A 19,098-nucleotide genomic window follows, 5' to 3' on the forward strand; every position below is an offset into this window, starting at 1 on the left:
AATATAGTGTGATGTCTTAAAAAAAAAGTGTTAAGTGAGAAACTAAACATGTTGGCCAGCGAGAACAAAAAGAAAAGCCCAGTGAATGAGAGAGTAAGCGAGAGATGACAGAGGAGAGGCTGGAAGAGAGACAAAGTCTAACCTTGCTGAAGCGAGGAGAACAAGAGGAGAACTGTCTGATCTCTACCGGCTCATCGTCATTGGTGTCATCCTCGTCGTACGTATTGATGTGGTGATACCGATCCGAGCGGGCTGGCAGGGAAGAGAGAGAGAGAGAGAGAGAGAGAGAGAAAGAGAGTTCAACATTAAAACTGCATTATTATTATTAAGATTTTATTTGTACAGGGACAGTTCACATTAATCGACAGCACACATTAATAAAAACATGACTGTAAATGTGACAGTGTTAGCTAAAAAAGCTAATTTTCAACCGTTGTCCCTGGGCACGGTGTTAAAAGGCACGGTGTTAAAAGGGCATTTGTGAGTGGAGACGTTTTCTGACTGGAGCCGTGTCAGAAAATGAATGTTCCTCTGGTGCAACAGCTGTGCGTTACAGGTACATAAACCCAGAGGAACCTACTGTCAAAGTAGCTGGTGTCCTCCTCTGACTCCAGGTGAGGGATGAACTCTGCCTTCTGTCTCAGCAAACTGTTCCAGTCCAGCTCTGTGAAGAACGGGTGCTGCTTCACCTCAAACGCTCCGCCTGGTGGCACAAGCAACACACCCTGTCGGCCTCACCCCAAATACAACAAGCTGTAGAACATAGTGGAGCATTTAACAGCTGAAGAGCCAGATATTTCCCTCAGGAGTTGGTGGAGACCAAAACAGTATTGGATTGACATCCTAAATTATCCCGACATATTTCAGATTTTTTCATTATCTGGATTTTTTGCGGGTTGTTTGCCTCCGACAACCTGTCAAGTTGCAGTTTACATCCACGTCTGTCCGAAATGTCATCACTTCATCGTCTCATCCTATTGGACATTTGAGTGAAATTGTCATAGTTAGCATACGAATTTGTGAGCTTTGGCCAAAAAAGGTGGTTTCTGAAGTCACAGTGACCTTTGACCTCCAAATTCTAATCAGTTCAATATTGCATCCAGGTGTAAGTTTGTGCCAAATTTAAAGAAATGTAATAAATAAATGAATGCCAATTGTGTGCTCTGTGTGTGCACGGTTTTAATGACATCAATCATAAAAAATATTGATAACTTATTGTAGAAAAGTGGCTACAAGTGTTGTTAATTTTGAAAAGAAATAGAGGCTCCACATGCTATACATATTAATACCATTCATATTTTCTCAACCTTACTCCTGTTAGTACCTGTACCCAACCTCACAAGAGGGTTGGTCTGCAGCAGGGCGGAGATGAGGTCCTGGGCATCCTCAGGCAAGGCGTCATCGCCATCTGGCCAAACTATATTGTCTGACGGAGACGACAAACAGAGAGCAAAAGGTCGGTGTTATGAGGAACACAGAAATCGCCTTCTTTTGAAGTAGTTTTAAAAATGACAAATCATCGGCTGGTCCAAACTACTGCAAAATTGCCTTTAATACCGGCATGTCGGTGCTGTATTGAAAACTCTGCTCCGACTACATCACATGCTTGAGATGCATATTATTCAATAAGAATGACAACTCTTCTCTGATCATTAAAGCATAGATTTCTGTGAAGCTTTCGATGCAGTCTGTGTGTGTGTCTACACAAATAAACCAACACCGTTTTCTTACCTGTGATGACCTGTCCAAACAGCTCCTCCGGAGTGTCTCCAAAGAAAGGCACGCAGCCCACCAGGAACTCATAGAGGATGATGCCCATGGCCCACCAGTCCACCGGCTTTCCGTAGCCCTGACGGAGAATCACCTCTGGAGCGATGTACTCTGGAGTACCACACACCTGAGCGATGGAGGGGCGAGGGAGACAGAAGGAGAAAAAGAGAGGAATGGAGAGGGAAAGAAAGATGGGTTGGAGATGCTTGACAAAATCTCACTCGTCCAAGTTACATCATTGTCCATTTTCCTCAAATATTCTTTAAATGGCCCCTTCAGATATGATGTAAGACATGTAAAAATGGTCTGCTTTGTACAATAGTTTGTCTTTGAAATAGTTTTTCCACTCCCTTATCTCTCATTAAAAAGGTTATGTACCCTCAGATAGTTTTGGTTTAATTTGAGAGCTCTGCCGCTAAGAGTTCTGCCTCGGTGCCAAAACAATGAAGTCGAAAGGAGCTGCGTCTATCCTGATACGGATACAGTACAATATCCTATTTATTTCGACTGATTAGTAACTAAAAAACGGTGAAAACTTTTCACAACAAGGTCTGTGAAACTTTCAAATGTCACATTTTGAACGATGCAATCTAATCCATTTCCTCAGTGCGGCAGCTGAAGTCAAACAAACCAACCCTTTAACACTAGGGGCAGTAAAATGGAAACCATTTACTTCCACATTGATGACATGCTCAAGGTTTAATTTCTAATAATCACACACAAGTGCACATGCACTTCATGACATCACGAGTGAGTGAATGAGAAACACTCTCCAAAATCAGAATCTCTGGTCTGTTTCACCCGCAGATGTGATTTGATCCTGGCAGATAAACAGATGCCTGCTTCATGCCAGAAGAGCTGACTGATTTCATTCAGAGCATAAACAATAACTATAATTGCTAAAAGCGGTTATTGTGATGGAGATGATTAATGACTCACTAATTCAGAATACGCAGGAAGCATTGTAACGCAGTGTCATCATTTGAGGACCATTGATTCTGCTAGATGACTTGGCAGGTTGGTGCACACGGCGGGAGGAGACTAAAAGATGCCGCGAATGCCAGTCGCCTGTTCTTCCACCAAACATCCTCTCTTACAATTACAAACACCTCGTTCATACGGTCGCTAATTACATGCGTCAGTCTGTAGACTTTCTACTTTACATGGGGATAAAGCACTTCACTTAATGTTCCAAAACCTACAAAACACACTGCTGCTCGGTTATAGGCAGCGTACCTGCTTGTCCAGGAACTCTCTGGCATCTTTTTCAATGTGCCCCTCGTACAGGTTGGTGGTGAGGCTCATTAGACCCATCTTTGACAAGCCAAAGTCTGTAAGCTTGATGTGCCCCATGGAGGTGATCAGTAGACTGTTAGGAGAGAGAAAACAGGCATTTCGCCATATTTAACAGACTATGTGGTTATTTTTAAAAGCTGTGTCGTGGTCACATGTTGACATTTACTGTTTTTGAGAGCAGGTCCTGCAGAATACGCCGGGAGGGGGTAAGGGGGGGGGGGGGGGGGGGGGTGTGCTTAAGTGGAGGTATGGACACGTGAGAGCGCCATGCTGCAGACGAATGCACAAAGAATCTTAACATCGAGACCGAGATGCACCCTCATCCCGGGAGTATTTCAGTTTACTTTTCTGTCAGTTTGCTCACATAACTGTACTGACACAAACCGAGCTCACCGAGCTCAGTGCACGGAAGCAAGAACAGGCATTGGAGCAGACCTGATGCCTGAGGCCTGCCTCCCCTTTTTGAGTGGCAACCGAGATCATTCAGACATATTGTAGCCACAAGGCTAAGTGTCCATTAAATCCCCTCAACCTAAAAACAAAGGCTTTTACCAGCACTACCCGCGTCATGACGGCTACATTAGATCCATGAATACTTCATATCTATTGTCCTATTTAAAGGGAGTGTGCCAAACAGTTCTCCTTTCCGTATTTAGCTATGCTGACTTGTCTTCATGGACACCAGACAAGAATTTCCAGAACAGCATTAATAGATTTTTTCCCCCATAAACTCATGTTTACTGAGGTAAGAAATCAAGTGAGAACTAGGGTCATTTTACTCATAGACTTCGACACAATCAGACTTCTTTTTTTGCAACCAGAGGAGTCGCCCCCTGCTGGGCCGTTGCAAACAATGCTGATGAGAGAGGTGAGATTGACCCAAAGCAGTTAAGTTGCTGGCTGTAAAACCAAAACAATGTGTTGATATTGCAGCTTTAAACACTCACTTGTCCGGTTTCAGGTCTCTGTGGACGATGCCATAGTTGTGCAGGTATTCCAGGGCTAGAACGGTCTCAGCGAAGTACATCCTCGCCAGCTCCACAGGCACAGCCCCGATGTTCTTCAGCAAAGTGGCACAGTCGCCACCTGAGAACACAGAGACACCACAAGTTAGTGTTCAAGCGTGTGAGTGGATTTATCCATGTCACAATTCAGAAAGGAAAGGCAGTGTTCCTGCTTGAGAAGTGTTGAATGGAAACTATTCAGACAAACGTAGCTGAAGCACAGAAAGTCTTCAGGACGACGTAAATTGATCCTCCGATTAAGCAGAATGGCATCATTTTATGTGATTCATAATAATAGTGTTCCTGTTGGCTTGTAATCCACCTAAAGCACGTTTGTCATCGCACAATTCACTCAAACTACCCATCATGCCTCAATGTAGAGAGCTGCCGCTGCCGGGTCTGCCTCAATGTCCTGCCTCGACTGCCCTTGTTCGACTTTCATGGTGGAGGAGAATCATTGTGATAATGAAATAAGAGTCTCGTCTCCGGCATATTACTTTCATTTTCTTGAACGTGAGCAGACAAAATCATTATCGGCTATTCAGGAGTCCAGCCAACACTTTTATCGAAACCAAATAAATGAAGTGCGAAGGACGGAAACCCGATCTAACATTTCCTCACACGCCTGACACAGCAAAAGGAAGGGCGAAAAGAACAAGAGTGGTCTCATGAATCATAAATCCTCCCTCAGTGTAATAAGAGTCTGCAACCGAATCGGATTCCCTCACCTTCAACATATTCCATGACCATGCACAGATGTCTCCGCGTCTCAAAGGAGCAGAACATGGTGACGACGAACGGATTCTCCGCGAAGGTGAGGATGTCCCTCTCCACGAACGCCTGCTGGATCTGGTTCCTCAGGATCAGATTCTGCTTGTTGATCTTTTTCATGGCAAAGCGCTGACGCATCTCCCTGTGGCGCACCAGGTAGACGGCACTGGAGAGAAGGTGAGACAGAAGAGCCGAGAGTGAAACCTGAAGGGACTGGTGGTGCCGAGGTGGAGTATGGAGGAAAGAAAGCAAGGTGAGGCAGAGGTGAGACCTTTAAGTGCCTTCAAACTATTCTACAGACCGGTGTCTGAATACATGTCAGAAAGTGTCTTTTTAAAAAGCTTCCCTTTAAAGTCTCTTTGGATATTGGTGTTGCTTTAGTTATTCTCTGTGGCAGGATGTTTTTTTTTGCTGTGTCATGCTAAATATACGGTCCATCTATGTTCTTAGCGACCACTCAAAGCGCTTTTCAACACAAGCCAGCCTTCATCCATTCACGCACGCATTCATACGCTGGTGGCAGAGGCTACCATACAAGGTGCCACCTGCTCATCAGGAGCGGTAAACATTCAAACGCACACTCAGCAATTTGGGGTTCAGCGTCTTGCCCAAGGACACTTCGACATGTCGACTCGGGGGCCAGGGATGATTCCACCAACCTTGTGATTGGTGGACAACCGCTCTAACTGACCACAGCTCAAGTATCATAACTCAAAACTAAAATCCAAAGGAAAAGTCAAGATATGATTTCTATGTGGAGTCAATGAGGTTTCAATCCATCACTTACCCATAAGCTCCATTGCTGATCAGCTTGATGCTCTGAAAATCTTCTTCACTCGGTGGCTTGATGGTTCTCCCTTTTCCCTGGTGACACAATTTTAAATCATAATTGAAATCACCACAAAGGCTGTTTCAATTAAATGTTCAAATGTCACTGTATCTTTGATGATTTGACGTGTGTGTGTGTGTGTGTGTGTGTGTGTGTGTGTGTGTGTGTGTGTGTGTGTGTGTGTGTGTGTGTGCGATCATGCTGCGTGTGGATACATGTGAACACAGAACCGTCTGTGTTTGTTTGTGCTTCACCTCTGCCGAGTCATCGGCCTCTGGAGTGTGTGGACCCTCACTGTCGTAGCTGTCGAGGCTGATTTCTGTTGAGAAACACGTATGTTAACGAGCATACCTGGTGTCCAAACTGAAATGTTTCAAGCTAAAACACCAGGCCTCCCACACTGCTGTGAGCAGATAACAAAATAAAATTGCAGCTGCTCAGACATCTTAAACAAAACGGATGAAGGGACAAATGTGTCAGAACACAGAAAGAAAACATTAAAATAGCATCTTCCTATTCATTTTTCTTGTCTTCTTCAGCGGCCCGTCCCCCTCACTTTGTACCTTCTCCTTCCCTGAGCAGCACTGGCGGCTAATTTCCAGTGTTCTTCCACTCTTGTATGTGACAGCTGCTGGAATACACTGATTACAGCACTGTTTTGTCGAAGCAGGGAAATAATTGACTGCTAGTTAACTTTGCAAAGTGTTTTTTCGAAGCCGCTCTGTGGATATTAGCTTCGTGTATAATAAAAGTCACTGAGCTGACACTCGTACACTCTGTCGGTTTTTCTCTCCGACGCTGAAAACAACCGATCTTGTCAGCCGGTCTCTGTGAGGAGCGGCGAAAAGGAAGTGCGAAAGTGTGCAAGCAGTTACGTGGGTGCGCGTGTGTGTCTATGCGTGACGGTGGAGGTGCAAAAGAAAGTGCAAGATCAAGATATCAAGTGGCACGTTGTTAGCAGAGATGAGCTGAGAAAGGCCTGGCAGGCGCGTATTTTCCATAGAAATAAAATGGCAGAGGTTCATTGCGATGAGTCATTCAGGGTCATTTGACCCATCGGCTGATGGGACAACTCCTGATGGGTGAGATCCGGAGTGGCTGATTAGATGTGAAGAAGAAATGTGAGCCATGATGATTCATGAAAGACGCCGATGCCACCGCGCCACCAGCCAGCAAATGATCCGGCCAGTCTCATCTCGTACATCCTGATGCTGAACAACCAGAAACGCTGATCGATAGCGTAACCCTAAGAGACCCACGTACACCCGTTTTTGTCTTTTTAAAGAGAGAGTGTGGGGGGTTCTGAAAGCTGGGAACCTGAAGATTTTTCTGGTCATATATCAGAAATAAACATCAATCAATTGGTTCTAAGAAATTACTTACTTCCATTAATTTGGGGGGATAATCCTGATCTAACACCTCACAGATGTGACGTTGCCATGGAGTCAGTTCGTTAGCGGAGGGCTGTGTTTTGACAAATTGGCACCATTTAAAGTATGCCAAATTAGCTGTTAGCGGTTCCTAGTTGCAAAGTACCCGTGAATGTACACACACAACTCTCACTGGATTAATTTGGTTCTGGAGGAAACTTAAACAAACGTGATTATTCTCAGGCAGGTTTTTGTGTTATAAGATATATATATATATATTATTGACATTTGTTTGCGATGGACATCAGCGACAATATCCTCAGGCAGTGTAAGACACACTTCATGTAAAATTCATGTGTCTGTGACTCTTCAGTTATGACTCCAAGAAGGAGTAGGACTCCTTCCATGTCCACTGGGTATGGAGCTAGAGCCAGGAGAGATTTAGCTCGGCTCAAACTGGAGGCATGGGGAAAGAGCCAGCCTGGCTCTGTGTTTGAGAGATCCACTTTCTAGCACCTCTTAAGATCCCTAATAAACACACTATAGTAAAAACAAGAGGAAGTTTTAGGATGTAATTACTTTTATCCAGTGATTAAGTCCTTGTGCCTTGCCATAGTTGGTCAAGAAATAGTGGGAGTTTCCCACGGCCTTCGGTCTTTATGCTAAGCTAAGCTAATCGCCTCCTGGCTAAAGCTTAAGTCATAAGTGGTGTCAGTGTTCTCATCAAACTCTAAAATGGACAAATGCATTTTCCACAATGTTAAACTCTTCCTTTAAGTGTTTTTGGTGTTGTGTGGTTTGTTTGAATTCAACGCAAGACCATTTCACCAATTCCTCAGTCTATAAATATTACAAGGGACCAGCCAATGTCTAATCGAAGAAATGAAAGACTTTACACATTATTTTTTTCATTTGTTCAACGAAACCCGCTAAACATTTTTCTTTCTCTCTGTCTCTTACCCTCCAGCGGGTCTCTGGTCAGCCCCAACTGGCTGATGATGTATCGAGGGATGTCCGCCTTCATCAGTTGTCCCTCCTTGGCGTGGTCCTCCGCTGCCTCCAGCAGATGGTAAAACTCTTCAGGGTTGAACTCCTATCAATGGAGGGGAAACATTTAAGTACCATAGGAGGTTTCAATATAAATAAGGCTTAAACTGTCACACAGCTGAAGATCTACCGTCAGAATTCAAATATAGTGTGTGTAGCACAGTGAAAATCATCGCTGCTTATTTAACTTTCAGCAGTAGAAAATATCTTCCAAGTCCACAACGGCAGAGTTTTTAACACCTTCAGGTAGGTTTAAACACCAGTGCTGGAGACACATCATCTCTGGAAGTGAACTCACAAAACTCCAATCAGCCTCCTGTCAACGCCAGATGATTGCCACTTCAAAATCAGCACTTGCTACTCAGCGTTTGATTCGTGGGAAGATTGCATTAGTCCTCTCAAACACATTTTCATTTGAGATCAAGATGAAAGTTGTCAGGGACTGAAGGTTTTTCAAACGATCGTACTGCTGAGTAAGACTGGTAACTTGTAGGTATCTCATCACGATATCAAACTTTCATGATGGTCTGCCCACAGTCATGATGGTATCATGATTTAAGTGAGTAAACTGTTTAGTATATATCATGATATATTTGTAACTGAAGAGTAAGAAAGCGGCAAAAAGGTTTTTAAGAAAAGCTGGACTCACTACTGTAGCTTATTTAGGGCTGCAACTTATTATCGATACCAAATTATTGTTATCTTATTTTTTTGTACTCCAAAATATTTGCATCAGATACAAAAATCCAGTATCGGTCAGAAACAACACGTCAGCATATTACAAGAGAACGTACCACATTTTATCACAATAATGATTCTTTTTACAGCAGGGTAATGAACCATGAACCATGAACCACTTCCTAGTTAGCGGATATGTGATGACTGATATAACTGATATTAAATTGTGTCACTTCTCATGAATGCATTTCGGTAATTCCAGGTGTGACCAACTTATAATCACCAAAACTGGAATTTACTTTTCACGAATCCATGACCAAACACCGCTATGGGGCTGTCAAACAAACACAATCAGTGTTAATACACCTCCCAACATTAAATTGCTTTCTTCCCCCCAATGAAACAGTCTCTTGTGGTGTCCTGTGGGATTCTGTTTCATTCCTGTTGGTGGAATAACATTTTGATTAGAAAGCAGAGCCCGGGGCAGCTGGGATCATTTCCTTCCTCCCCTGCTCTCTCATATCTGCGCCCCTCGACCGGAGAAAAAAGAGAGAGAGGGAGAGCACGGAGTGGGGGAATTAACCTGCCTCTCTGATAGCTTGCTCCGCTCTAGGATAATATCCCTGCAGCTACCAGCCTATACTGTCTGTGTGACATTTTCACCAAATCACAACTTGCAGCTGACTTGAATGCTAAACGAACTCGGAGCCCGCGGACACCGTTTTATCTGTGTGCGCGTCTCCTCCTCTCTCACCTAAGGACGGTGAGGATCTTGAGTCCTCTCCGCATCCTGCCTGACCCTATCGACCTGCTCTGACGGTCGCCTTGGCAACGGAAAGATGAACCAGGGGGTGGTTGGAGGAGGGACCACGCCGGAGACGAACACACGAGGCCATCAATCTGTGAGCTGGTGTCCAGGTATGGCTGAGCCTCCCGTGCATACAGAGAGGCTGGTTATTACTTGGTTAGTTGAAGTGAGTTGTGTTCTGTATGGATCAACATGTCAAGGACACGGCGCTGTCTCCCAGCTGGTTTGATGCGCCACAGAGAAGATCGACAAAGAAGCGGGGGTGGAAAGAATATTTTACAGTTCTGAGTAAAGTTGGAAGAATATCCTGCGGCGATGAGCTCATACTCTTCTGCAGCTACGGAGAAGTGCAGTGTGTCTGATGACACGGCCGTAACAAAACAATGACCTCCACTGCAAAATACGCTACGTTCATACATTCAAATCGAATGTATCAATGTATGCTGACGGTGAATCTACATTGACTGGACGCAGGTGTACATTAGCAGCCATTTCTGAATGAAAGGGGTCGTAGTAAATATGCAACACAAGTGCAAAAAGGAGGTAGAGAGTACAACTCTGGTGTTAAATCAACGAAATGAGAAATCATACCAAATACTTGTAAAAGGGTTTGTTTGCAGCGGTTTTGAGGCCTTCAGTTCGTCATTTTGGCCGTTGCCATCTTGGTTTTTTGCAACCAGAAGTGACACGAGAGGGTGGAGCCAAGTACAACCGAACGCTGACCATGACGTTTTCAGGCGACACAAATGTTACAGTTAACTTTGATGAACTGAAAACACACTGAAAGGGTTAAAGCTCTAAGATGAAAACACAATACCCAGACCAGACAACGCCTTGGTATCGACCTGTCAATCACAAGTAGCCACACCCTAAAGCATACCCTGCTTTATGGTCTATTATACTTTCTTGTGTCTGAGTACAAGAAACTAAAATCTATTCAAGTTCTTCTGAAGGCAGCTTTACAACAAATTACAATATGAATCACTCTTGAATAAACAAGGTGGTTTCACATCTTTTTGTTCTAGCAGCTGAAATGGTGGACTGAAATGTACGTGTACATAATATAGTTTGAAAGGTAGCAACAGTTGTGTTACGTGTACACAGTTTTTTCCCTTTTATTGTGAAAATATTCTCAACTTTATCTTTATTTACTTGTTTATTTTTTCTGTTGCAGCAAAGGTCTAGGGCACAATGGTGAGATGTTGACTCACCAAACACTCGAGGAGCCTGGCTGGACGAGATATGATGATGAAGAGCTTTTTGACCAGCTCGATGATGAAGGTGAGCTCCGAACTCTCGGAGCGCTCGTAGGCCTGAGAGCAAGGCAGAGACAGGAAGACAGAGAGACAGGTCGGGGTCAGTTAGACATGCGCTGGTATTTCGATTATAGTTGACGTTCCTCTCCACTTGCGCGACTCACGTCATTCAGCAGCTTCTCCAGGTTCTCCTGCAGCTCACAGAAGTAGACGCTGGTGATGAGACCCTCGCGTGACTTGGTCAGGCAGTCCCTGGACAGCTCGGCTACCTGGTGGTGGATGAAGCTGAGGACGCCGTCGGCCAGTGGCAGCTCACTCTCTGGGCAGTAGTTCTGGATGAACTCTGTCAGCCTCTCCTCCATCTGAGCCGTGGCCTAAGTGAATGCAAGATGGTGGTGAACAGTCAATCGCTATCATGGTGCCAGTACCGAAAGGTTTTTTCGGCGGTGTATCTCGCCACCTGTCATCGCAGGCTGATGCGTCAGCCGTCAAGCACAATCACATCTCTGATGCGCTCTGATTGGGACATCCTCGCGGTTACAATACCTTGACTACGTCATGTTTGTGTGTGTTGTACAGCTCTCAATTGATGGATATAAACACCTATTTCAGATATTCAACTGCTCATAGACTAGAAAATACTCTTTTCTCTCAGACATCGAGTCGTGTGTTTATTTCTCAGCATATAACGCACGCAGGCTGCTTCAAGGAGGTGAGCTTACGGTTCGAGCCACATGAATGTTCGTATTGTTCTGATAATCGTAGCTTATGACATTGAATCATGTATGGGAGGGCTAGCGTCTCATTCTGTTTATTTTACTGATGAGAGAAAAGAAAGGCTGTTAACTTCACCTCAGTGTATTCATTTATAAAGTATTCAACAATGTTGTTATTTGTTGTTTTAAATGACGTTTTAATTTAACATTTTTCATTTCAAAATGTCTGGTTTACCTGTTATGGAAATGACAAGAAAGAACGATCAGGAAAGTGAATTTATGCACAAATTCACTCTTTTAACAATTTATAGATAAGGCCTGTTGTGAACTGGGTCACAGTGGTTTGGTGTAAAAAGTGGGTCCCCAGAAAATAAGTTTGGGAACTACCCTAGCGTTGCTCTGGGCATTAGACATCTCCAGATTAGACAGCGATGTCTTGTGAGCTTGTGTCATTTTGCAGGATGTCACATCCCTCCAACTGTTCCAAAATGCAGCAGCCTTTCTGACCTTCACCTTGCACACAACACCACTACGCTCCCTACATCAGCGAGCAAGTGCTGTCAGATCAACTTTTTTCGCCTGGAGCCCTCCTCGGTTCTGGCGAATGATTGTTAGCGTTGTTTACTTGTTGTTCTGGACAAAAGGTCTGAATCCTGCCGTTAGAAACAATGAACATGACATGTGAGTCGCTCTGGAAACAAAACAAAAATCGACCAAAAGTTTTAAATGTCATTCAGCGTCATTCAGCAAAATAAGAGGGCCACTGGCTGCATGCATATTGTCTGTGTGCATATTTGCGTGTGCATGGATGCACAGGTTACACTTTGTATTTGTTTGTGTGAGGCTGACCTTGGGGAAGCGCTCCTTGTAGACATGGTTCATCATCACTATTTCATTGTCATAGCAGGATGGAGAGCGCCCCGGGCTGAAGAGAGACAAACACGCAGAGCAGGAGAGTAATGAACAGCACTGACGGAGAAAATCAGAGATGCAATTCTGTGTTTTTCACTTGAATGAAGGAATAATTCACTCATTCAACAATTCACCCTCATGTCCATCCTGTCTGGGCATTATGCTAATCCAGCGATCTGAAATTCAGCACACTCAGTTTCTCTAATGGATCCGGTGTACTGCATGGGGTACTGACGTAAGACAGGCATAAATATATTAACATGTACACTTTCCGACACACAAAATCAACATGTGGCAGTTAAAAAAAGCCCCAGAAACTCAAACAGTGCTGACTTCACAAAAGCATATTGTAAAAAAGATTTAAAGTGGGCAAAAACGGTTTAGCTTTGCAGAAAAGATGTGATATGAATAGAAATAATGAGGCATGTCAAGGTACACAATGAAGGCATTCTGTATACTGAAGTCAGAAGACAGAGATTATCTAGGGCAGCGGCTGCTGAGGAGTTTAATATGAAAACCGAATACTGATAAGTAGTGACGAGTTGTATGCAGTACGAGGGGTATGTTGCAGCCAGAGGGGAGGCTATAATAGGTGTGCTTGGAGGCAGCGTACACCAGAAACTTCTGCTAATAGAGAAACTGCTGCACTCTGGAGAGGCTCAAAGATCTGGAGGGTGAACTGATACTGATTGAATAAGAGTGGTGGAAATATAGAAATAGAGCAGGAGTAGAGCGGACATTCCCGTTCAAATCAACATCGCAGGATGGTCATGGCGGCGGCCATTTTTATGTGTACCTCCATTGCCACTGCGACTGTTGTAGTTAGCTCACTGCAGTGTAAGCTAAATCGACTTTTTGAAGTTTTGCAGTGACGACTTAATCGAGTAGTGGAGTAGTAATGTATAGAGCCAGAGTAGATGATAAAAAAAACCCTTAAAAAGAAAAGTTATTGCTTCAGCCACACACTCTTGACATAGCGTAGGAAACCACATTGCTTTTGCCAGAAGGTTGACAACTTCTCTTCTCATTTTTGTATAACAAATGTAGCATTAAAGCGTGGTGGAATACTAACGTACAGCTAGCTAGTTAGCTAGCTTGCTAATTCGGCCTCCTGCTTTAATGCAACGCAGATAATGCTTAACTCTACGTTAGTACGGTCGGTTCATTATAGGTTTTGGAATTTTCATGGAATTTGTTGGCAAAAATACTGAATATCATCAGACTTACTCTTCAATAACTAGTTAATATTGGCTCCACATTGATGTATTCCACCATGAAAATGCAGCTTACGCATAAGTAATACTCAAATATAATAGAATAGATACTTCAAGTACATCTTGCTACAATTATGTACTTTTACATAGCCTACTAGTACATTTTGTTGAATGCAGTACTTCTACTCGTAATGGAGTATTTTATAGTGTGGCACTTAGTAAAAGGATCTGAAAACGCCCTCTATTGTTTGCTAAGATATGATAATAAGATCATAATAATAAGATGAGAAATCAGAAGAAAGTAGTATGCACTAATGTACAGTATGTGTAGATTTACATGAGCAGGAAATATGTTTGTATTTTTGATTAGCCTCATTTAGAAATCACAGGATAAAGATACATATTGTCTTCAATGAAATAAAGAGCTAACAACGGAGTCTCTCCTCGCATTATATGGCAGCTGCAGACAATGAAGCATCCAACAGCACGAACAAATCCATAATAAAGCATACACAATAACAGGTGAATTATACAAGACAAAGGCCTGCGCTCCAAATAAATGATAGCGAGTCCTCTGAATCTCTTCACGGAAGATTGAAGTTGTTCCCGCACAGTAATTTTCCCGTTCATAATCTTAAAGGGCAGCCTAATGTCCTTTCATGTGAGCTTGGCATGATGAATTTGAATAGACCTTGTTTATTTTTCTTCACCAAACAATCTCCTTTGGACAATGTTGGCACCATCTTCTGTAGTCAGAAAACAACCCTATGGCTTAAACAATGAATCGGGAGTGTTTTGCATCTGGAGAGAAATGTCACAGCATTATTATGTTTTTGTTGAGTCAGCGACTGGGGGCTACATCCTGCTACTAGAAGAAACCAGCGTCATATTCTTTATATCTCTCAGGGAGGAATTGCATGTATAAAAACTTGGCTAGATGCCAAGTTGCTCTTCTTCATTCACTCTCTTTTGCCCATGACCTGCCGTGCTCTCACCTGAGGCTTCGAGAGCGAGGGCGGACGTGCGGCGAGCGACGGCCCCCATCGTCGTCCGTGATGCTCTCGGTGCTGCCAAAGTGCTTGGACAGGAAGTGCAGCTCGTCCATGGTCGGCTGGAAGGGCAGCTGGTGCAGACGCTCCTGGGATGAGCTTGATGACTGGAGAGAGACATGGAAAAGAGACAAGGTTAAATTGCGCACCGGTCTTTGTTACATCTCTTTAAAAAGCTTCTGCTGCAACACAAATAGTTTACAAATAACGTAGCCGGTGATGGAGAGGAGGACATCAAAAATACCAAGTGGCAAGAGCACCTTAATCGATGTGGTGACAATAAGAGAAGAAAAAGAAGAAAGCACAAGGTGTGGGTGGAAAGAACTGAAACAAAAAAGCGACTCACTTAAAAGAACAAGGAAGGAAAATAGAGAGAGGTGGAGAAAAAAGAAAAATATCCAGAAGGAGTTGGTGTAGGAGGGCAAAACTGAATAATGTGGACTGAACACCAGAGCAAAAAGACTGTAGGGAATGAAAGAGTCACTCCACCTAAAAGTTGACTGCTGCCTCTGTGGGAGGTTAATGGCACTATACGGCTTTAAACAGAACACTTTTTCTTCAGTGCAGGAGGGGCAAAAAAAACAGCCTGGATCAATGGCAGGCTTTAATGAACACGTCTCCCAATGGGACACCATGGTTGGCGTTGGACACACAACGATTTCTGCTGTAAAAATCCATTAGAAACTCCATTCAGGTCTTTGCCACTTGCAAGCTGCAGAAAAGCATGTTGTGAAGGCCGTCCGGTCAATCAATTAATAATCAATGAAGAAGCTCCCTGGGGACACAGAAGGTAGGGAGACTGAGGTAAATGCCACTGGATGGGAGGGTTGTCATCTGTCTCGCTCCTTCCTGCCATCACAGGGTGCATCTCCATTTACTTAATTGCAAACCAGTTGCGTCTTAGTCACTCTGACTGAAGACGTGAAGAGAGATACGTGGAAAGCATGAGAGGAAATAGGAATGGAGGAAATTTGCTTTTTGAGAATCATCATCATCATCATTATCTGAAGTCAGTTTTCTGACGATGGTGGCTGGATCACCTGTGAGTCAGCTTCAACAGTTTTGATGCCTATAGTTTATATTTGCACATATAAAATAAAAAGAGTGTAAAGTGACCATTTCTAGCACTTTCACTTTTTCATATTTCCTCCCACATGCAGAACAGAATGTAAAATGAGTCTCTGAATGTCTTCCCCTAAAATAAACAGTTTGTAGCATCAAAACTGTATTCGGTACTTTTTTGTAAACGGACCCATTTCTACAGCAGCAACCTGGTTTTTTTGTATAAATGTTTGTACAATTGTTTTTGGCAAAGTGGAAATTATGTAACCGAAATAAACTGTATACGCGTCAAAATATAGCTTCTTCACAGCACTCAGGGATTTCCAGTGTCACATGTTACTTTAGCAAAACGTGTTTGTTGTTGAAAGACCTCTTTTTCCTAAAGAGACCAATGTATAAGAAACGCCTTTCTGATGACTGACAAAGGTTGTTCCTTTGTTTATCAGACCTAGCGCTCACACATATTAGCTGATTTTTAACTCGATGCTGAACATCTGAACTTGTGAGTGATGTGACAGTTGCATCTGTCCTGGTATAAAACTGTGGTGACGTGGTGAAGCAGAGTCAAAGCAGCCCAATCAGCTGCAGATTTCCAGCAAAAGAAAAATTTGTACCGTGATGTGCAGACATTCGACTGTTTTCTTCACCTGTAACTTTTCATTCTCCGTACTTCCTCCATCTTCTATCCGTGTGTTACCGCCACTTTCCTGCATAAATTTGGTTCTGATCTACCTCTTCATCTAAGCAACTCCTCCACACACGCATATCCTCCTTTCATCTGCTCTGTTCAGTATGCAAGGGTCCTGCTGTGACTAATCAAACGAGTAATGGCCCGTGTAAGAACCAGCAGAGCGCTGAATGCTGACGGGATGGAGGGGACGAGGAGCGATGGAGGTGGAGAGGAGTACGGTGAGACCCGAGAAACCATCTTCGGACTCATCTGCCGGTAAAAAGAGATCAATGAGTCGCCTGCAGTGTACTGGACGCCTCTCTGTATGCGCCGCTGTGAGGAGGTGCGTTGGGAGGAACTCAATGAAAGAAATGATGTGTGAAGAGCAGCAAAGACGCAGAGGAAGCGACAGGCGTGTACAGGGGTTGGATTAGGAGTCAACACTGCCTCCACCTGAGCGGCATACACATTCAGGTCCATTTCTCAAATGGACTATTTACCAAATGGGCCTTGGCAGAGTTCATTTCTCTGAGTAGTCTCTTGTGCTTCACTCAGACAAAAGTGAACATTGGTTGTTTTTTTGTCCCTCTGTTTGCTTCAAAACACGTTTCACTTCCACCTACACTCTCTTTTATTTGTCTCTGCTCTCCCTCTTTACCATCCATCTCCGCTTCTCTGGAGACAAAGTGATGGAGGGAGAAATAGTTACTGCAACAGGGGAGAAATTGGTTGCATTTCATTTCCATTATCCCTGCGCCACATTCCCAGAAAGCCCAATACATAAATCAGGTCGATCATATCTTAGCAACTGATGCGCTATTTTTAGTTTCGTGTTTACATGTGAAGCATGTTCTTCAGCGATAAAATGCTTTGAAATAATCGTCTGAGACTCACAGCAGCGAGTACAAGGTGAAAGACACACGCACAGGGGCGTGTCTGTTTGTGTCTGCATGGCATTTAGCCGCAAGTGTGGCGTGTAATTGTTTCAAAGCGGAGCGAGACCAAAGTGGAACATGCAACTTTAGAACACAAATTTACAAGCAGAATCGCACGCACTGAGAAAGTGCAGTGTTTGATCTTCATGAGTTTTTCTTTTGTCATGCTATGGAGAGGGCTATCAGAGGCTTTTACCTAGAACCTAACAAAGGGTAACACCTAGAACCATCTGTGAAAGGTTCCAACCAGAACCCCCTCATGCGAAGTTCTACAGAGAACCCTTCTATGATGTAATGTTTCCACCCAGAAACTTCTCTGGAGGCTCTAAGCAGAACATTTCCACCTTCTAAGGGTGCTATCAAGAACCCACCCACGGGGTTCCACCAAGAACCCTTTTATATTCCAAGGGATTAACCTAGAACCACCCATGGGGTTCTACTAAAATCTCTTTTATATTCCAATGGTTTAACCTAGAACCCCAAAAAACTGGGGGCTGATGTGGTGCACCGACCCACAACAATCCTGGTTCACATTCACATTTTGAGGGTGTGTGAGTGGATGTTCTCTTTAAACAGCTATGCTTTCAACAATTTTTCAAGAACTCTTTCTTCAAAACGGGGTCCTTTGGGTGAAAAGGGTCCTTAACGGAACCCTTTTTCTTTAAAAGAACCCTTGAAAAACCCTTTCTTCAAAAAAAGGGTTCTTCCGAAGCTCTGGGTAGAACCTCAACTCCTCATGAAGAACCCGTTTGGAACCCTACTTTCTAAGCGTGTACAGTTTGATAACCACAAGTTTAGTGTTACAAGGACACCCTTAGTCAGCTCCATCCTGCATTTGAGAAAGCAGAAGGTGCAGCGTCTGCAGTGGTAACAATGCACAACAGATGAAGGACAGACTGCTGCTGCCACGTCTGTGCTGTAGAGAGTTATGTTGGTGACCGCCTAAAGAGAGAACTTCAAGAAAACTCACACACTTGCAGGCTCTTTAAATGTTACATTGATTTGGCAGATGGTTTTGTACAAAGGGACTCACTTTCTGTTACATTCACGAACTCTGGGAACAATTTGGGGTTCAGTGTCTTGCTCAAGGACATTTCGACAGGAATCAAACCAACAACCTGCTCTACTAATGATCACTGTCTTTTATCCTCAAGGAGACAAGATGTGCCAAAATGCTGCAAAATGAAAGAAACATGAAATGATTGCATAGGAGCGTGTGTGGCTTTCTTCGTCCTTTCAAACGTACCGTTGAACTGGGTGTATTGGTGCCATATCCGGAAGAAGGCAGCGAAGCCAAGGACCATCTACGACCATCAGCCCTGAGGAGAAAACATATAAAAGTGGAAAAGGGATGAACTCCAATATCGGTTTCTATTTTAGTCCCGCCAAACAACACAGTTATACTGAAGCAATCCCACCACCTTCACTTCCTTTCTATCCAATTACACTTTTGTTCCCTTTTATTCCTCTCTCCCCTCCTCCAGCCACGTCTGACACTTCCTCTGAGTGAGTGATGAGGGACACACATTTGGGCAAAATTCTGGCACCTCGCCTCATTCATCTGGGTCTGCTGTCAGCCCACTTTTGTGTTTGTGTTTGTGTGTGTGTGTGTGTGTGTGAGAGAGTGGGTGTGTTCCCTGAAGAGTGTTTTCTGTGTGTGCGTGAGGGTAAAAATAATCCTATATACCAATTTCCCTCGGCTACTTCTCGC

At 43.7% G+C, this 19,098-nt stretch overlaps 1 protein-coding gene across 1 annotated transcript in view; it reads right to left on the reverse strand.

Annotated features, from left to right (window-relative positions):
- The window catches only part of mast1a (microtubule associated serine/threonine kinase 1a), a gene marked incomplete at its 5' end in the record, with an annotated part of 53,473 nt that overhangs the window by 8,167 nt on the left and 26,208 nt on the right, over nucleotides 1-19,098 (reverse strand). Inside the window, 15 exons of the mRNA XM_079278320.1 lie at nucleotides 143-252; nucleotides 581-703; nucleotides 1,325-1,426; nucleotides 1,732-1,897; nucleotides 3,007-3,139; nucleotides 4,014-4,152; nucleotides 4,799-5,007; nucleotides 5,629-5,705; nucleotides 5,925-5,989; nucleotides 8,001-8,133; nucleotides 10,785-10,886; nucleotides 10,994-11,203; nucleotides 12,395-12,470; nucleotides 14,667-14,827; nucleotides 18,634-18,706. Coding sequence (XP_079134446.1) covers nucleotides 143-252; nucleotides 581-703; nucleotides 1,325-1,426; nucleotides 1,732-1,897; nucleotides 3,007-3,139; nucleotides 4,014-4,152; nucleotides 4,799-5,007; nucleotides 5,629-5,705; nucleotides 5,925-5,989; nucleotides 8,001-8,133; nucleotides 10,785-10,886; nucleotides 10,994-11,203; nucleotides 12,395-12,470; nucleotides 14,667-14,827; nucleotides 18,634-18,706 — 1,879 coding nt within the window. The remainder of the gene's footprint in view (nucleotides 1-142; nucleotides 253-580; nucleotides 704-1,324; nucleotides 1,427-1,731; nucleotides 1,898-3,006; nucleotides 3,140-4,013; nucleotides 4,153-4,798; nucleotides 5,008-5,628; nucleotides 5,706-5,924; nucleotides 5,990-8,000; nucleotides 8,134-10,784; nucleotides 10,887-10,993; nucleotides 11,204-12,394; nucleotides 12,471-14,666; nucleotides 14,828-18,633; nucleotides 18,707-19,098) is intronic.

This window comes from Melanostigma gelatinosum (assembly GCF_949748355.1).
Source record: "Melanostigma gelatinosum genome assembly, chromosome: 11".
NCBI classification, from domain to species: domain Eukaryota; kingdom Metazoa; phylum Chordata; class Actinopteri; order Perciformes; family Zoarcidae; genus Melanostigma; species Melanostigma gelatinosum.